At 45.9% G+C, this 15,158-nt stretch overlaps 1 protein-coding gene across 1 annotated transcript in view; it reads right to left on the minus strand.

Annotated features, from left to right (window-relative positions):
• The window catches only part of GLG1 (golgi glycoprotein 1), a 73,197-nt gene that overhangs the window by 25,680 nt on the left and 32,359 nt on the right, over positions 1–15,158 (minus strand). Inside the window, exons 4-10 of the mRNA XM_077310557.1 lie at positions 9,760–9,975; positions 8,669–8,872; positions 8,130–8,201; positions 7,036–7,219; positions 2,802–3,016; positions 922–1,043; positions 446–547 (exon numbers count right to left, since the gene is read on the minus strand). Of these exons, the coding sequence (XP_077166672.1) occupies positions 446–547; positions 922–1,043; positions 2,802–3,016; positions 7,036–7,219; positions 8,130–8,201; positions 8,669–8,872; positions 9,760–9,975 (1,115 nt within the window). The remainder of the gene's footprint in view (positions 1–445; positions 548–921; positions 1,044–2,801; positions 3,017–7,035; positions 7,220–8,129; positions 8,202–8,668; positions 8,873–9,759; positions 9,976–15,158) is intronic.

Here is a 15,158-nt window from a genome sequence, read left to right on the forward strand (position 1 = left end):
CTGGCATTTTTAAAAGTCTAAATAGAAGAAGAAGAGTTGGTTCTTATATGCTGCTTTTCCCTACCCGAAGGAGTCTCAAAGCGGCTTACAGTCACCTTCCCATTCCTCTCCCCACAACAGACACCCTGTGAGGTGGGTGAGGCTGAGAGAGCCCCGATATCACTGCTTGGTCAGAACAGTTTTATCAGTGCTGTGTGTCACCCAGCTGGTTACACGTGAGGGAGAGCAGAATTGAACCTGGCATGCCAGATTAGAAGTCCACACTCCTAACCACTACACCAAAATGGCTCAAATAAAAGCCCCTGTTAAAAGCGGGAGGCTGTAGACTCACTCTGGAGCTGGAGCCTGTAGATTCAGGTCCTCTTTGGCCCAAGTGTATCCATATAGTCAGCAGGGTAATTGAAATGCCTGCAAGAGCAACCTCCCCCACATGCCCAGCACTCACTTCCAGTCCCGTGAGATAAAGTACTGGAGCTCCAGGAGCCTATGCTCACAGTCCTCCACCATCTTCTCTGTGTACAGGTGCTCCATCAGGCAAGAGAGAATCCTAAAGGAGATTCAGGACAGTCAAACTGAGCAAGGAAACATTCAGAACTTGAACAGCTGTCGATACCCTCATTGTACCCTCCCTCTCACGAGAGGAGACACAACCGTCCATTAAAATAAAAGGAACAATGGGATGTTGCAATGCCACGGGATTTTCACAAAGACAATGCTCTACCCTCTGGCCCACGCTTTTCCACCTCTTGCTTGAATGACCAAAGGTGAAGATGCACGGTGAAACAAGGATCAACCATGAATAAATCCAGATCAATTCCTTCCCCATGCTGAGCCCATCCCTTCCATCCCCTATCCAGAGAGATGCCACTTAACAAGCTGCAGCAAGAGACACAGCACTACATGGCTGGCTACATCACCTACATGGGGTCTCCAGCACGGATGTGTTTGCAGGCGGTTTGTATCACTGATTCACAGGCCTCGTTCAAAGCTCTGTCGATACGGTAGTCAGCGCCAGGGTCAGCCTCCTGGATCAGCGTTTGAAGCTGGAGGAGGATAGGAGACAGAGAGTATTTTACAATATTAGTAATTTTTTAAACAGCAGAGCACTTTGGGTGAGTTCCTGAATTCTGTTATTGGCAGAACTGCAAGCCGAGCTCTATGCCTATGTTTAATGGCAGTGGGTACCTCTGCAGAAGGGGAATGGTTCTCCATACATTCCCATGCAGGTTTGTTACGAGAACAGAGGCAAGATTCTACAACTCTATGATAAATTAATTTCTCTTACAAGCCCGAATCAAGTTAACAACTGTTAAGCCAACGAATAAGAACGTAACAGAATAGCAGCCCTGCTGGATCAGACTGGTGGTTCACGTAGTCCAGCATCCTGTTTCACACAGTGGCCAATCAGCTGCTCTGGGGCTAACAACTCTCCAGCTTTCTCCAGGCCTTGCTTGCTGAGGATACCCATTCCGCTTTTGGGAAGGGGAAAATTATGTTCCGCTATTTAATCCAGTGCTGGCCCCAGAAGAACCACAGATCTTACCACTAGTAGCTTGCTTGTGAAGCCTACAACCTACCACCTGGCAACCATGTCCGTTTCAGGTTTTGCCTAGTTAAGAGAAAAACTAAACAAATCCCAGGCTTTCCTTGTGATTTTGGAGGAGCAAGCAAGCAAGGCACCAATATTATTGCTTGTGCTTAATTTATGAACCCTTGCAAGTATACCCTCTTCCACCAGTGGGGAACTTCTGTTGTATATCTTTATGAAAAATCTTAAGAATTCAGGAGGAATAGTCAGCCTGTCTCTCGCCCTCTGTCTAGAATGCTGGTTTTCTCTTACCAGCTGCATGCCATAAATCTATCCAGAACAAGTTTTTCTGGTTCTCTTCAAGAGGAAGTAATGTGAGATTAGGTCAAAAGGCTGAAGTCAGGTCAGAATGTCCAGCCTGCAGCACTGAATGAGCCAGGCCCATCAGCATCACACACAAATCTTTAAGATTAAAAGTGCAAAAAAGCTCCTTTACAATCCATACCTGCTAGCAGACGTCACCCCTCTTTCTTGTAAACACCAAGTTAGTGGTGTTGGTGGCACACCCTAAAATGGCACTAGCATTTAGAGCACATGCAACACACTTCCAGACGCCAGCACAGAGGCCAAATTATCCAAGGGGGCGGCAAATCAATTGTATTCAGTAATATTAAATCAAACGCAGGTCACCTTGCTCTACTGGTTGCCTTAGGAGCTAACTGCCTTGCTAAATCAGACCAAAGTCCATCTAGTTCCGCACTCTTGTTTTCAGCTGCAACCAGCAGTCTCTGGTAGCTCACAGACAGGGTTCTGAAGATGCAAAAGTTATCCACAGGCACACGGGGGTCAATTCTACCTCCAGTGAGCAAATCATAAAGACTTCTTCAAGCCTATGGAGCCCCCCCCCCCATGTAAGTGGCTCTTCCATTGGAGAATTGCTGGATCCACCCTACTGCCTTTAAACTTAAAAGGTTCTATCTAGTTGTTATGGCTAAGAGACACTTACAGAAGCCCTCCACAAAGCCTCAATGCTGCCTTGTCCAAGTTGCATATCACTGAATGGAGCACAGGCCAAGAACACTGGGCAGAGCAGGGTTATAATTTTATAAATCTTGAAATCTCTTGCTGAACCCAGACTATTTTCATTCTGCTCTGGACACGTAAAAGCTGGGCCTCATTTTAAAGAGAACTGAACTCATCATGAATTGTGGGGGGCTGAAGAACAACAGGGAAAGTCTCCCTGCTACCCCCATCCCCACCACCTCCACCTTACCGACTGCTGGCAGTTGGCTCCCACGTTCCCCTTCTCTCCTCGCACGACTTTCATCAGGCAGTGCAGAGTGCGGCCTTTCCGATGCAGCCCTGAGCAGTGGTGCTCAATCTCACTGCGGCAGCCTAGGATGATCTCTGGACTCAGTGAGAAATCCTCCATCAACATGCGCCGGTAATCCAGCATTTCCCCCTGGCATTCACTACTCACTTGCCGACCTGTAACAAGTCACAAGAGGTTCTAGTTATAAGGCATCAGACCCCAAATGGCCAGAGGTGTTTGTGCACCCTTGGGATGGGAAAATGACACATGGGGAAGGGGTGGAGCTCAATCCCCTCCCTCCCCCTACACTGCAGTCAATCTAACTTGGACTCCTGTGGCGCTTCACAATAGAGTTCCCTGAACAAACTCAAGCAGGCAGCATGCCTGGTATATATAATATTTAGTCCAGACCTCGGTGGTAAACATGAAGATACATGTGCTAAGACAGCGGTCAGCGGTTTGCAGCTCTTAAATCCTGGATATTTCGGTGATTCTGCTTGCAGAAAATAAAGGCACAAATGCTTTCAAATTCTGTAAATTCAACTAATAGTACTATTGTATATACCACACCAAGTCATAAAGTATGTATTTTTGTTGTTGTTAATGTAGCAAAATTAAAGCTTGATTAAAAATAATAATTTTATATATTACAATTTCCCCCAAATTTCTATTTTCCCCCAATGAAAACGAACAAAATAAAAACCTCTTTCCCCTGAAATTGTATGTCTCTAGGCATATATTCCATGTACTGCTATTCTGAGCTTAAGAGCGACTTGCGCGGCATATCATCCAAATTCTATGCACATCCATATATTAAACAGTTTAATCCTGGTGTGATATTCGAGTGGGGTTTTGTTTTCTCCAACAATTTCAGAACTGAGGGACGAATGACAAGGGTAAACAACCCTGGCACCTATGCCTTTGGCCTCTTATTTTGAGCACCTCTCTCTTTCACACACTGCTATACAGTGTGGCAGGCTGAAATGGAGGGCTGTGCCTCCACAATGCATTCGTGCTGGCTGTGCTTTCTGCAAGCTCCAGTTTTGAATTTTTTCCCCATGTTTGAAGTAAGGAAAGACAGAAAAGCTACTAGAATGGAGTTCAGGCACAAGATATCCATGGCATGCACAGCTTCTCATCCCTAGCTCAGGATTAGGGGTGCATTAGCAGAATCATGCAAAAAAGGCACTCTTTCCTTAATGTGCACCATATATTTGCATTGCACAACTTGGCTGCTCTGATTTGTACAAGAAGAGAAGTTTAACTGGCATTTTACAGTGTTGCAGTAGACACTCCGCCCATCAGTACAAATGTTTCCTAACCCACAGTGACAGTGGGGGCACCCCACACCACTGCTAGGAAGACTGATGTCTATAAAGCAGCCAGGGATTTCTAGACTGATTCTTCTTTGCGGTGGAGCGATGGCAGTGACTTGGATTCAGAGAGACTGCCTACGGCAGTAGTTTAACAGACGTATCCACAGTTAAGGCAAGGATCTATCTGGATCACTGGTTGCCTATCAGTTTAATGATACCTCGAGGGCACTGCTAGGGAAGGGGGGAGGGAAGAGAAACACACAACCTGAAAGGAGGATTGTTGAGATCACAGGGTGTCAGATGGAACATGATGAGCTTCCAGCAAGTAGACAGAGAAGAAGCTTTGCTTCCCCTCCAAAAGCCTCATTGTTTTTCCCCAAGGTCACCCAACTTATTTAACAGGAGTGGGCATCACACCTGCCAACCAAGAGCTATTTCTAGTAAGCTGATGGACAAGCCCTTCTCCCAGAGAGAGAACTGTTGTTCATCTTAGCCAACAGTACTGCATTCTACAAAACTGGTATTTGAAAAGCAACAGATTAGCTAGCATTAATTAATTATTAGACTTCTTACCCGCTGCTCCCAAACAGCTCACAGCAGGTTACAAATGTCTAACACAGGACTATTATCTAGCACAGGACCACAACACCTTCCAGGCAGGCAGAACCAGCTTACAGGGCAGGTTCCCACAGCACTGCCCATGTGAAGCAGCATTCCAAGCATGGCATATGAAATGGAAGGGTAACTCTATTACCTTTCTGCAAATACTAACCAAATGACATTTTATAGACCATAAGGTCACTGCCTTGACCACAACTTGCAAAATGAAACTCCTGCAGCATAACTGGTTTCTGGAAATTATTTACAGGAGTACATGCCACGTGCCATTCCAAGACTGGAAATGAAACAGATCCCTGTGGTGAACAGTCACAGTACTGGTAAACCACCTCACATGTCCCTTGGGATACCTAAAAACAATGAAGTGCGGAGACTGTGCTGGATATGCTCTTTCAGTGGATATTTTTGTGATTTTTCCAGTATACAAAAAGTATACATGAAAAATACAATGCACAACGAGACCTAAAAGTTTGCAAGGATATGGTAAAAACCTGCACATGGCTTGCATTGCTACAGACAGCACATGGGGGCTCAACTCAATGAGAAACTGCTCCACATAAAAATACTCCCTGCACAACACAGGAAACTAGCAGCATTCTCCTTGATATTTTAGTTTCTTATGCTTGGGGAACTTTTCATTATTTTTGTTGAGCAGGAGCAACCAGGAAGCAGTTCAGCCCAGACCGATGCTAGCCGGAGAGAGAATGAGACCAAGGTCTCGCTATGGAATTTCCAGACAAAATATGCACAGCCTCCTGACACATGGCACACTGGCCCCCAGGACACACAGTATTTCTTGTGTCTCGCCTGCTACACCCAACCCCACACAAGCAAAGATGCAGCCTGAGAGTGGGGAGGAAAGAGCCGCTGCCTGAAGAAGAGGAATAAACCAGGTGTATCTGCAGGGGACAGGAACTGTTCAGCATGCATCGACAGACTTTTAGGGATGACAAATAAAAATACTGACGCCCAAGGGTCATTTTATTCAGACTATCAGCATTCCCTCCCTCCCTTAGAGAAGATCTAAAACAACTGTACCTTCAAGAGCAAGGCACCAAGTAGCATCATAAATACGCGGACCTCAAAAACGAGCTAATTTTTGCTTTGATAATTTAGTCTCAAGGCAGGGTGCACACATGCAAATTGCAATAATGTACTCTACAAGCATTCCCCCTTTTCTCAAAGAAGTCAGCTATAGCAAAAGGCATTATTTTATTTATTCATTTATAATTACATTTCTATACCACCCTTCCCAGTATTACTGGCTTGGGGCAGTTAACATAATTTAAAAACAAAATAATTAAATGTCTAAAATAGTTAAAATCAAATCCACATCAGCCAGAAGTCTCGGTTTCTGCTTTTTCCCATCACCCAGGGGTGAGTTGCTCTTAGAGAGGGCCCCTTTAGATGATGCCATCTAGTCGTTTACTGACCCCAACCAAAAGCCTGGTGGAGGAGCTCCATTTTGCAGCTCCTTCAGAACTGAGGAAGTTCCTGTAGGGCCCTACAGCTTTTCTGGGTGCTTATTCCACCAGTGGGGGGGGGGGGGGAGAGAGAGAGAGAGAGAGAGAGAGAGAGAGAGGCAGGACTGAAAAGGCAATGGCCCTGGTTCAAATTGGTCAGTTCAAATTGGTCAAACAAAGTACTCTTCGGGGGGTATAATCAGACAAGGCCTAATATGGGCCCTCCAAGATGTTTTTGTGAAGACTTGTGCTGCTGCATTCTAAACCAGTTGCAACTTCTGGGTCAACGACAAGGGTAGGCCTGCACAGAGCAAGTTACAGAAGTCTAACATGGAGGTGAACATTGCTTGGATCAACGTGGCTATGTGTTCTGGTGCCAGGTAGGGTCCTAGTAGCTTATCCTATTAGAGATGGTAAAATGCCAGCTGAGCTACTTTATTGACCTGAGTCTCCACAGATAGGGAGGCATCAAGAATCACGTCTAAATTCTTAGCAGAAGGTTCTGCTGTAAGCTGAATGCAAACTAGGCAAGGCAAGCATGCTTCCTCTCCTGGCCCTTTTCTACCCAGTCATAGGACCTCCAACTTGGGAGGAGTTGAGTTTCAGACAGCTCTGCTTGATCTAAGCTGCCACTGCTTCCAAACAACTGGCAAACGTTTCTGGGGGGGTGTCTGGGCAGGCTGTCCATTAGGAGATAAAGCTGGGTGTCATCAGCCTACTGATGGCACAGGCTAAATTCATGCTTGACAAGGACTTTAGCAAATAAATACAGGTAAAGGGAGGAAAGGTGGGCCTTACCTCTGTGTACTGCAGATTCTAAACACATCAGCAGGTAGGAGAGCCGGGCCTCTCGGGAACGTGGAAGGTTCTCTACATTGCACCGGTACTTCTTGAGGTCACTTTTACAAGACTTTGCTAGAGAATAACTAACTTTGTAGTCCTGTGCAATCAGTTTTTGCCGGGTTGTTAACGCGTCGCGGCACTGGAGAGAACAAGCAAAGTGTTGGTGAGCGGGGCTACTTCTCATTGAGAAGCATATACAACTCCCATATGAGGAGCATGCACAACTCACATACACAACTCCCTCTTGGTCACCCAAGACATTAGCTCTACCTGTCTGGGTAAAGGAGTGGAACTGTAAGCAGCCATGGGACTTGAATTTTTGAAGACAAGCCATAGATGGAAACTTAACACATTTCTAGTGGTGTATGAAACCTAGGACATATATTTGTCTGTGGAAACATTACACTGCTTCTGGAAAGCCATGACAATGAGGAGGGGTGGGGGAGAGAGAAGGGATGAAAACAGAATCATTGCACTCCTTGGCACCAGCAACGTCCTTTCAACTTGCTCCTTATTTATGACAACAGCCCCAAAGTCTGTCCATTCCTATTGGTCTCTCACCACCCAGGATCAAGAAGCCTTGTTTCTGTTTTCTGTAGAATATTGCCTTCCTCGGAAAATCTTTATTTAAATATTTATAGCTCATCCCCAAAAAGACTAGTACTTTAAAAAACTGTTACAGTAGTCAAAACAATAGCAGCAGCCAGGGAAACACTAACACATGAATAAAGCTGCCCAAAATCAAATGTGGGCAAAAGGGTGAGCAGATAACGTTGAGTGGAAACTGACATTTGGTCATTTAGATCAGAGGTAAACCTGTGGCCCTCCAGATGTTCATGGACTACAATTCCCACGAGCCCCCTGCTAGCAAACACTGGCAGGGGCTCATGGGAATTGTAGTCCATGAACACCTGGAGGGCCACAGGTTGACTACCCCTGATTTAGATCACATTTTCTCCCTTCAATGGATCCAAAGCAAGCAACTATACCTATCAACTGGAGCAAGAAACACATAAATCCAACTTTTCATTGTATGAATGCTTGCCTACCTTTTCACTCATAGCGTCTTCAAACTTGTGATTAAAGAGGCACTTGTATACCCTGCCTTCTCCGGCCTGAGTCTAAGGAACAGAACAACAACAATATGGTGAGACACTGACCATTATGTGACCTACCATGTAAGTGTTCCAAGGAGTTCACAGCAGTCTACACCAAGTGTTTTATCCACACAGCAAACCCACAAAAAAGGAAGTTATTTGCCCTGAGGTCACCCAATGAATTCCATGGCCTAGCTTTGAACCCAAGTCTCTCTAGTCTACACAAAAGTTAAAAACTGGGGTTGAACTGCAGCCCCGGTAAAAGTAATTCAACACTAACTCAATGTGGATTTCAAAATGGAGATTGCAAGACTGCTTGTACAGTACTTTAGATTAAATCATTTACATTGTGTATTTGAGAAATTATGCTTGTATCTTAATCTTAATTTGACTGGTCCTTGTTCTGTTCACAGAGCTATGTTACTCTCGCTCAAAAAGGAAGGGTGTGCCAGACCCTGCCTGGGAGTAGTGGAGGTCGAGAAACGACTCACGTTTTCACAGAACCGTTCACGATCGTCCCGGCATGCAAAATAAAGGTGCCGATCCAAATGGAAGTCATCGGATGAGAGCTCAGCCACACGGAGAATTGCTTTCTTGCATTGGTCCGATACGGTCATTCGGGGATCGTTCTCCTCTGCCTCTTTCACCAGGCCTTTCTCCAAGCAGGCCACCACTTCGCCTTGAGAATGGGCATCCTAAATGCAGAGAAAGATGTTATCCCCAAATAGAAAATTCAGTTCTTGCTATCCATCATTCCAGGAGATGTACGAAAAGAGCTGAAAGCACACCAGTTTAGGGAATATGCCAAAATGCATTCATATTTAGTGCTGCATGCATGCACACACAGAGAAATGGACATATCAATATACTCCAGTGTGCAAGAGGCTTGATGGCATACTGACAGCAGCTGACCGGGTGAAAGTCCAGCTGCCAATAAAGAGCTGGGAGCCAGCTGCTCATGCCCACTCCTTTACCGTCCTCTCTCTCCTCAGAGATGCACCTTGCTATTTATTGTGTACTCTATTTTAATGCAATTTTAAAATGATGTTTGTTAGCCACTTAAAGAAGGTCATTCCCATTTAGAGAAGGTCGTTTCCATCCCCTCTAACGAAACATCACGAGTCACAAGCAACAATAGCCAGAAAATTGCCAGATACAAGGAACAGAATTAAGCAGCTGTAGAACTGGGAAGGGAAGGGACTGCAGAAAGGAAATCCAGAACAAATTTTAAAACAACTACAATCCAACAGGAACAGGCAAAGCACTTGATTTTGTAGCTGAACACACAGCTGACCCTCTATTATGGTATAAGCCTACATTTAGGACACCCCCTACACCCATAAGACTGACACTGAGATGCCCTTGCAGACCAAACTCCATCTTCATTCTGAGGCGTTCCTCTGTCATGTTGCAGTGATAACCCCCAGGTGATAACCCCCCAATTCATGAATTTGAAATGCAGGCCACAGAATGTGGCTACCCTCCTCTCGCCAACTGGCTTTGACTGGAGGATCCCTACTTGACTTCAGTGAGGCCATCCATGCAAGGGACCTGAAGCCCACCACACTTTGTTACAGCTCACCTTTTCCGCAGGTCGAATGCTGCCACACTTCAGGTTGTTAATATCAGTCCTACAGTCATCCATAAAACCACAGATCAGGCGGTAGTCGCTGAAAATTATTGCTGTCATTTTGGTGATGTACTGGTGGCACTGGTATTCGGTGATGTTTCCTCTGTGATCTACCAAGCAGGACACCAGGTAGCCTTTCCCATCAATCTCATCGGCACACTCTTTGATCTGTACAAGGAGGCGTGTGTTAGAAGTGGGATTTCTCAGTCAGCCAGCATTTGTAGAGAACCTGAGACATGCGCTGCTCTCTCCCATTTCTAGCACTCAGGATCTTTTTCTAGTTAGGACACTAACCCCCACCCCCCAAAAAAGTTCTTAATTTAAGACTAGAAAAGGGTTGGAAAAGCTATGAAAGGGAAACATAAAAATGTGGTTGGTTCACTCAATGCTGATTGTACTTGGAAAGGCAGAGATGACCAACTGGAATAGGCAAGTTCTATGCTGGGAAGTACATTATCTAAACTGGGCCTGCGGGATTGCTGAAGCTTCCAGGCAGAAGACTGTGTCTAAGGACAATCATCACATTGAGACTGTATGAATGCAAGTTGCAAAAGCAGCCGGGGCCTTGCATCATTCAGGGTTTTGAAAGCAATCTTCAGCTTAGCCCACTACCCTTCAGACAGCTATGAAAGAACATACAGCCGGCCCTAACCAAGACTACAATGTTGTTGACCAGTCCCCCTTCCCCAAAGAAGATCTACAGTGTGAACAAGATGTCAGCTATAGTTCAATACTATAGCAAGCCTGTGTGAGAAGAAATGCATGAAGCAGATTAAACAGAGAATACAGGGCAGTGTGCACTTTCCCCCATAAAGATCTTCTCGTTAAAGACAATATGAATGAGCTTCCGAGATCAGCTTTGGATATACACAAGGGAACCAATAGTCAGGATAGGTAGTTACGCATAATAGTAGCCATCAGTCCATCTTCCCAGAGAGAGGCTCCCCTGACAATTAGGACAGAAGACAACACTTCCTCCATACATGTAGGCATGGGTTGTGACTGCCCAGTAGAAGAAACTGTAATGACAGCTCTGCCATTAGGAGAAGGGGAGAAGGATTTGGCACCACAGACAGCGAACAGACAGGCCTCTGAACACTCAAGATCAATTCACTGGCCATCACCACAGAGACTGAAGGGGCTCTCCCCCAGACAGTGGCTTGGAGCTGCGAAAATCTGTTGGGCCTCACCTGTTTAGTAAGCTTCAGGGAGTGCATGCTGGTTTCCAATATGTACTGCTTTCCAAGGAACAGCAGATATCAATTGTGGCCAACTGATGATAATTTCCCACCACATTACCATCAATTTATAAAAGCTGTCCTCTGTGCCATAAATGCTGGGACACTAAAGGTAGGACAGGAAAATTTTTTAAAAAACTTGAGAAGGGACAGTGATACGGAGCAGCATGTTCTCAAAATGGAAACATTTCCAGTGGTACAATTTCTCGTGGAAAAATTTCTGCCCCACACATGTAAATATATTCTCTTTATAGGCTATGGGGCTGTGGTGATGAGAATCAATCATGTTGACAAGTTCTATGTGGGATACGAAACAGGAACAAGCCCCAGGATTTAGACATGCTTTAGACTCATACATGTTGTAATCACCTTCCTTTGCTAACATTATTTAAGTATTCCAATTATTCATTTTAATTTGAATCAGAAATATTTTCAGATTCAATTTTTCCCAGAAAAGCTGTATCACTAAGAAATACAGACACAAAGACACTCTGTGTTTTAGAAGAAAAAGGCACCTTGAAGATGATGTTTCCGAAGGTGCTACAGTAGAAAAATGAGGGAGGGGGTGCATGCACCGCCTCCACCTCGAGTAATTGCAACTGAGACTTTGTCTCTAAGGAGCCTAGAAACTAGATCTAGTATAAGTTTCCAAGTAGAAGTTCTGAATAGGTGCAAAAGTCCATGGCAATACAGAGAAACACATTTAGAAACAGTTTGACATAGTGTGGCTGTCATCCCGTGAGTCTGATTGTGGCTGTTGGTGTATTAACCACATTCTTGAAATTCACAAAATGCTCAGATCAATTTTACAACACATGCAACTGCATATTTCATGGAAAGTAGATATATTTAAGCTGCTTATATTTGAGACTTTTAAAAGTTAGCGTAGAATCAATTTGTCAAATGAACTGTTGGCTTCCCTTCCCTCGCAGCCCACTAAATCAGTAAGTCTGACATTAATGCATTCCACATTCATCTCAACCGACCGCCCATTTGCAGATGCTTCCATCCGTTTCATTTGTCTTCCATTTCAATTCTTACTGTGGGTAAATTAATAATCAGTTTCGTGTCTCTTACAATCACCATCATCTTAAAATTGCCCAAGAAGATACCGGTAATGAACAGCCAATCTGAGATAGTCCCACGTTTTAAAAGTGCACAGTGTTCCTGGAGTCATTTCAGAATGGACTTGGGCCCTGAAACTACATCAAGGCGAGGATCAGCAAAAGTCTTGAGCACTTTCTTTAAGCCGGAGCAAGCCAGTTCCTTTGGTTTCTGAACTCTCAAGCCACTTGCTACTGAAATCACGCTCTGGATGCCTGACAAAATAGCAATGCAGCCCTTGAGGATAAAAAGTGGAATTAAGCAGACTGCAATAAATGTGACACAGGGCCACAGACATTCTTCATGCAAGTTTAATTTGCCAGGTAATAATTAAGCCACGCACTGGGATCTAAGGAGACTCAGTTTCGTGGTGCACCCTGGTCAGGTGACAGGCTGGCACTCTAGCTGGCAGACCCATCAGGCAGGCTGCACCCTGGATTTAATCTTCGGTGCAGGGTTGGAATCCTTGATCTGGAAGCTACAACTGGTTCAGAACATGGCTACCTCGGAGATCCCACATCCAGCCCATCCTCCAGCAGCTGCTTCTGGTCAAATTCCGGATCAGTCTTAAGGTTTTGATTATCACCTTTAAGGCCATACGCCGTCTGGGCCCAGTATACGTGAGGGATCGCCTCTCTGTCTACACCCCTCAGCCTTGCGCTCCACCACCTCCAACCTTCTGGTGGTCCCTGGCCCCAAGGAAGTCCACTTCACCTCAAACAGGGCCATACCTTTCTCCATCCTGTCCCTCACCTCGAACAGTTCCAGAGGGCCTGCAAAAGGGAGCTCCTTTGGCAGACATTGGATTGAAGTTAACCTGAACCACCACTTCCCTCTGGCCCTCAAGCCTCCTTCCAACGACAAACCCTACAGATCTGCCCAACCCACTGGGCCTTCAGTACAAGTTAATTAATGTTCTCCCCAGTATTCTACCGTTCTCCAATGTTATTCATTATTATCACCACATTATTATTACAAACTGAGTTATCTGTATCGTTCCTGTTTCACGTAAACTGCCCTGAGCCTTCGGGGAGGGTGGTGTGTGTGTGTGTGCGCATGCATGCATGCATGCGCCCCACATCCTCTCTGTTCCCATCCCAAGCAGGCCCCCTAGTTCACAGAGGAGCTTCATGAAAGGAAATGGGAGCTTAGATGACTAGAGTTTGGAGAAAGACACACGACGAAGCATCAAGAACATCTTATAGAATGTTTATGGAAGCTTATCAGATGGTGGAGCTAAAGCATGTAGCAAACCCATTAAAATTTACACTCTTTCATGTTCTATTTATTGCGCTGATCTTCAAACTAACTTCCAAGGATCATCAGAAATTTATCAGGGATAACTCTCTGAAACTATCTGTAATGGCAGGCAGGCTTCCTTGCTTAACAGATGCTTTGTATGAGCCAATGAACACATTCCATTGTACACGTGTTCTGCTTCCTCCTAACTCCCCTGCCTTCCAATTCTTTAGTGTCTCCATGGGACATCACTAGAATGGAGCATCAGCAGAAGGGAGAGGGCAGAACAAGTTCTCTGGAGAGAACTGCAGAGCAAGACTCCTATGCAGGGCATCTGACTGTAATTCCTACAGAGGTAAAAAAGGAGTTCTTACTCCTATGATTGCTATCAGATGCCACCAGGATGCAATTATAAAGTGGTTTTACATTTACATAAGAGTATTTCTGAATACAGATGATGGTGGTCAGACAGGTGGCCAACTGAACTCTCGCACACATCAACACTTGCAGCATGTCGGCTCCTGATCTTTAAGCTTCTGGAAAACCCCATTGGGGCTTGGTCAATTCCAGCCCTTGATCTAGAAGTGAAGCCCCTTCTCGCCCTCCTATCCAGCATCTATTCCTGTCAAAATATGAAGGTCACATGCTGCTTTCAATCAGACCAACAGTCCATCAAGGTCAGTGTGGGGCTTTTGCTATGCCCCCAGGATGCTAGCCCCCTCTAGAGTCCCGGACGCACCCTCTCCCTGCTTTGTGGATGGCTCTTGGTCTCTCTCCTTCTATCCCAGCTGTCCTCCTCCACACTTCAACTTTCCACCTCTTCTCTTTTCTTTTTCTCTATCTCTGTCCTTCGACTCTCTCTCCCTTTCCTCCATTCCTCTGCTCTCTCTCTCACTTTCGATCCTCCAGGTCATCCGCCCTCCTCTCCTCCTTCTGCATCTGACTGTGGGCTTTGTGCCTTCTTCCTTTTAATCCCCTGGCTCATTCCTGACCTCATCTCTCTGCCTTCTCCCACCACCCTTAAGGGTTTCTTCCTGACCTGCACTTCCCTTTCATGCCCAGCAGCTTCTGGCTATTGCCCCGTTCACATGGGCCTGCTGCCATGCTTGCCCCCATCTAGCTGGCTGGTGTGGTGGGGCTGCTCGAGCTGGCTACTGCCAGCTAAAACTGTCAGTGGGGAAGTTGGAGCAGTGTCTGCAGAGGCACAGGCCACCCCCCCCTTCCCGGGCTTTGGGGCATGTGGGCTTTCCTCCCATCCTCCCCCCCCCTCCTTGGGGGAGCCAGCCTCTGTTGTTTCTGTGCCAGGTGGGGAAGCAATGGGCCCGGCCTCAGCAATGCAATCCCTGAACCTGCCATGGCATGCTGCCAAAGCACCCCACCATTCTTGTTTCGGGGCAGCATGGGACAGGCCTTGCCAGCTCCCTGTGCTGTGAGGCTGCCTGTGAGTGCAGGGGAGGCCAAGGTGAGAGGTGGGGGTGTTGTTCCCAGCGGCTCCAAGAGGAGTCAGGGATGCCACGAGCCAGTCCTGACAGCCAGTATTGTCTCAACAGCTCTCTACAGTCTCAGGCAAAGGTCTTTCCTGTCACCTAATACTCAGTCCTTTTCACTAGAGATGCCAGGGACTGAATTTGAGGCTCTGCTGAGCAGATGCTCTACCATTAAGCCAATCTCCCTTACAACCCATACAGCCTCACAAGAGAAAAAGACAAAGCTAAGTTGACATGCACGCCACAATATTACTACAGATGCTACTTTGATGCAGGAGAAAAG

This window comes from Paroedura picta, chromosome 14, assembly GCF_049243985.1.
Source record: "Paroedura picta isolate Pp20150507F chromosome 14, Ppicta_v3.0, whole genome shotgun sequence".
Classification (NCBI taxonomy): domain Eukaryota; kingdom Metazoa; phylum Chordata; class Lepidosauria; order Squamata; family Gekkonidae; genus Paroedura; species Paroedura picta.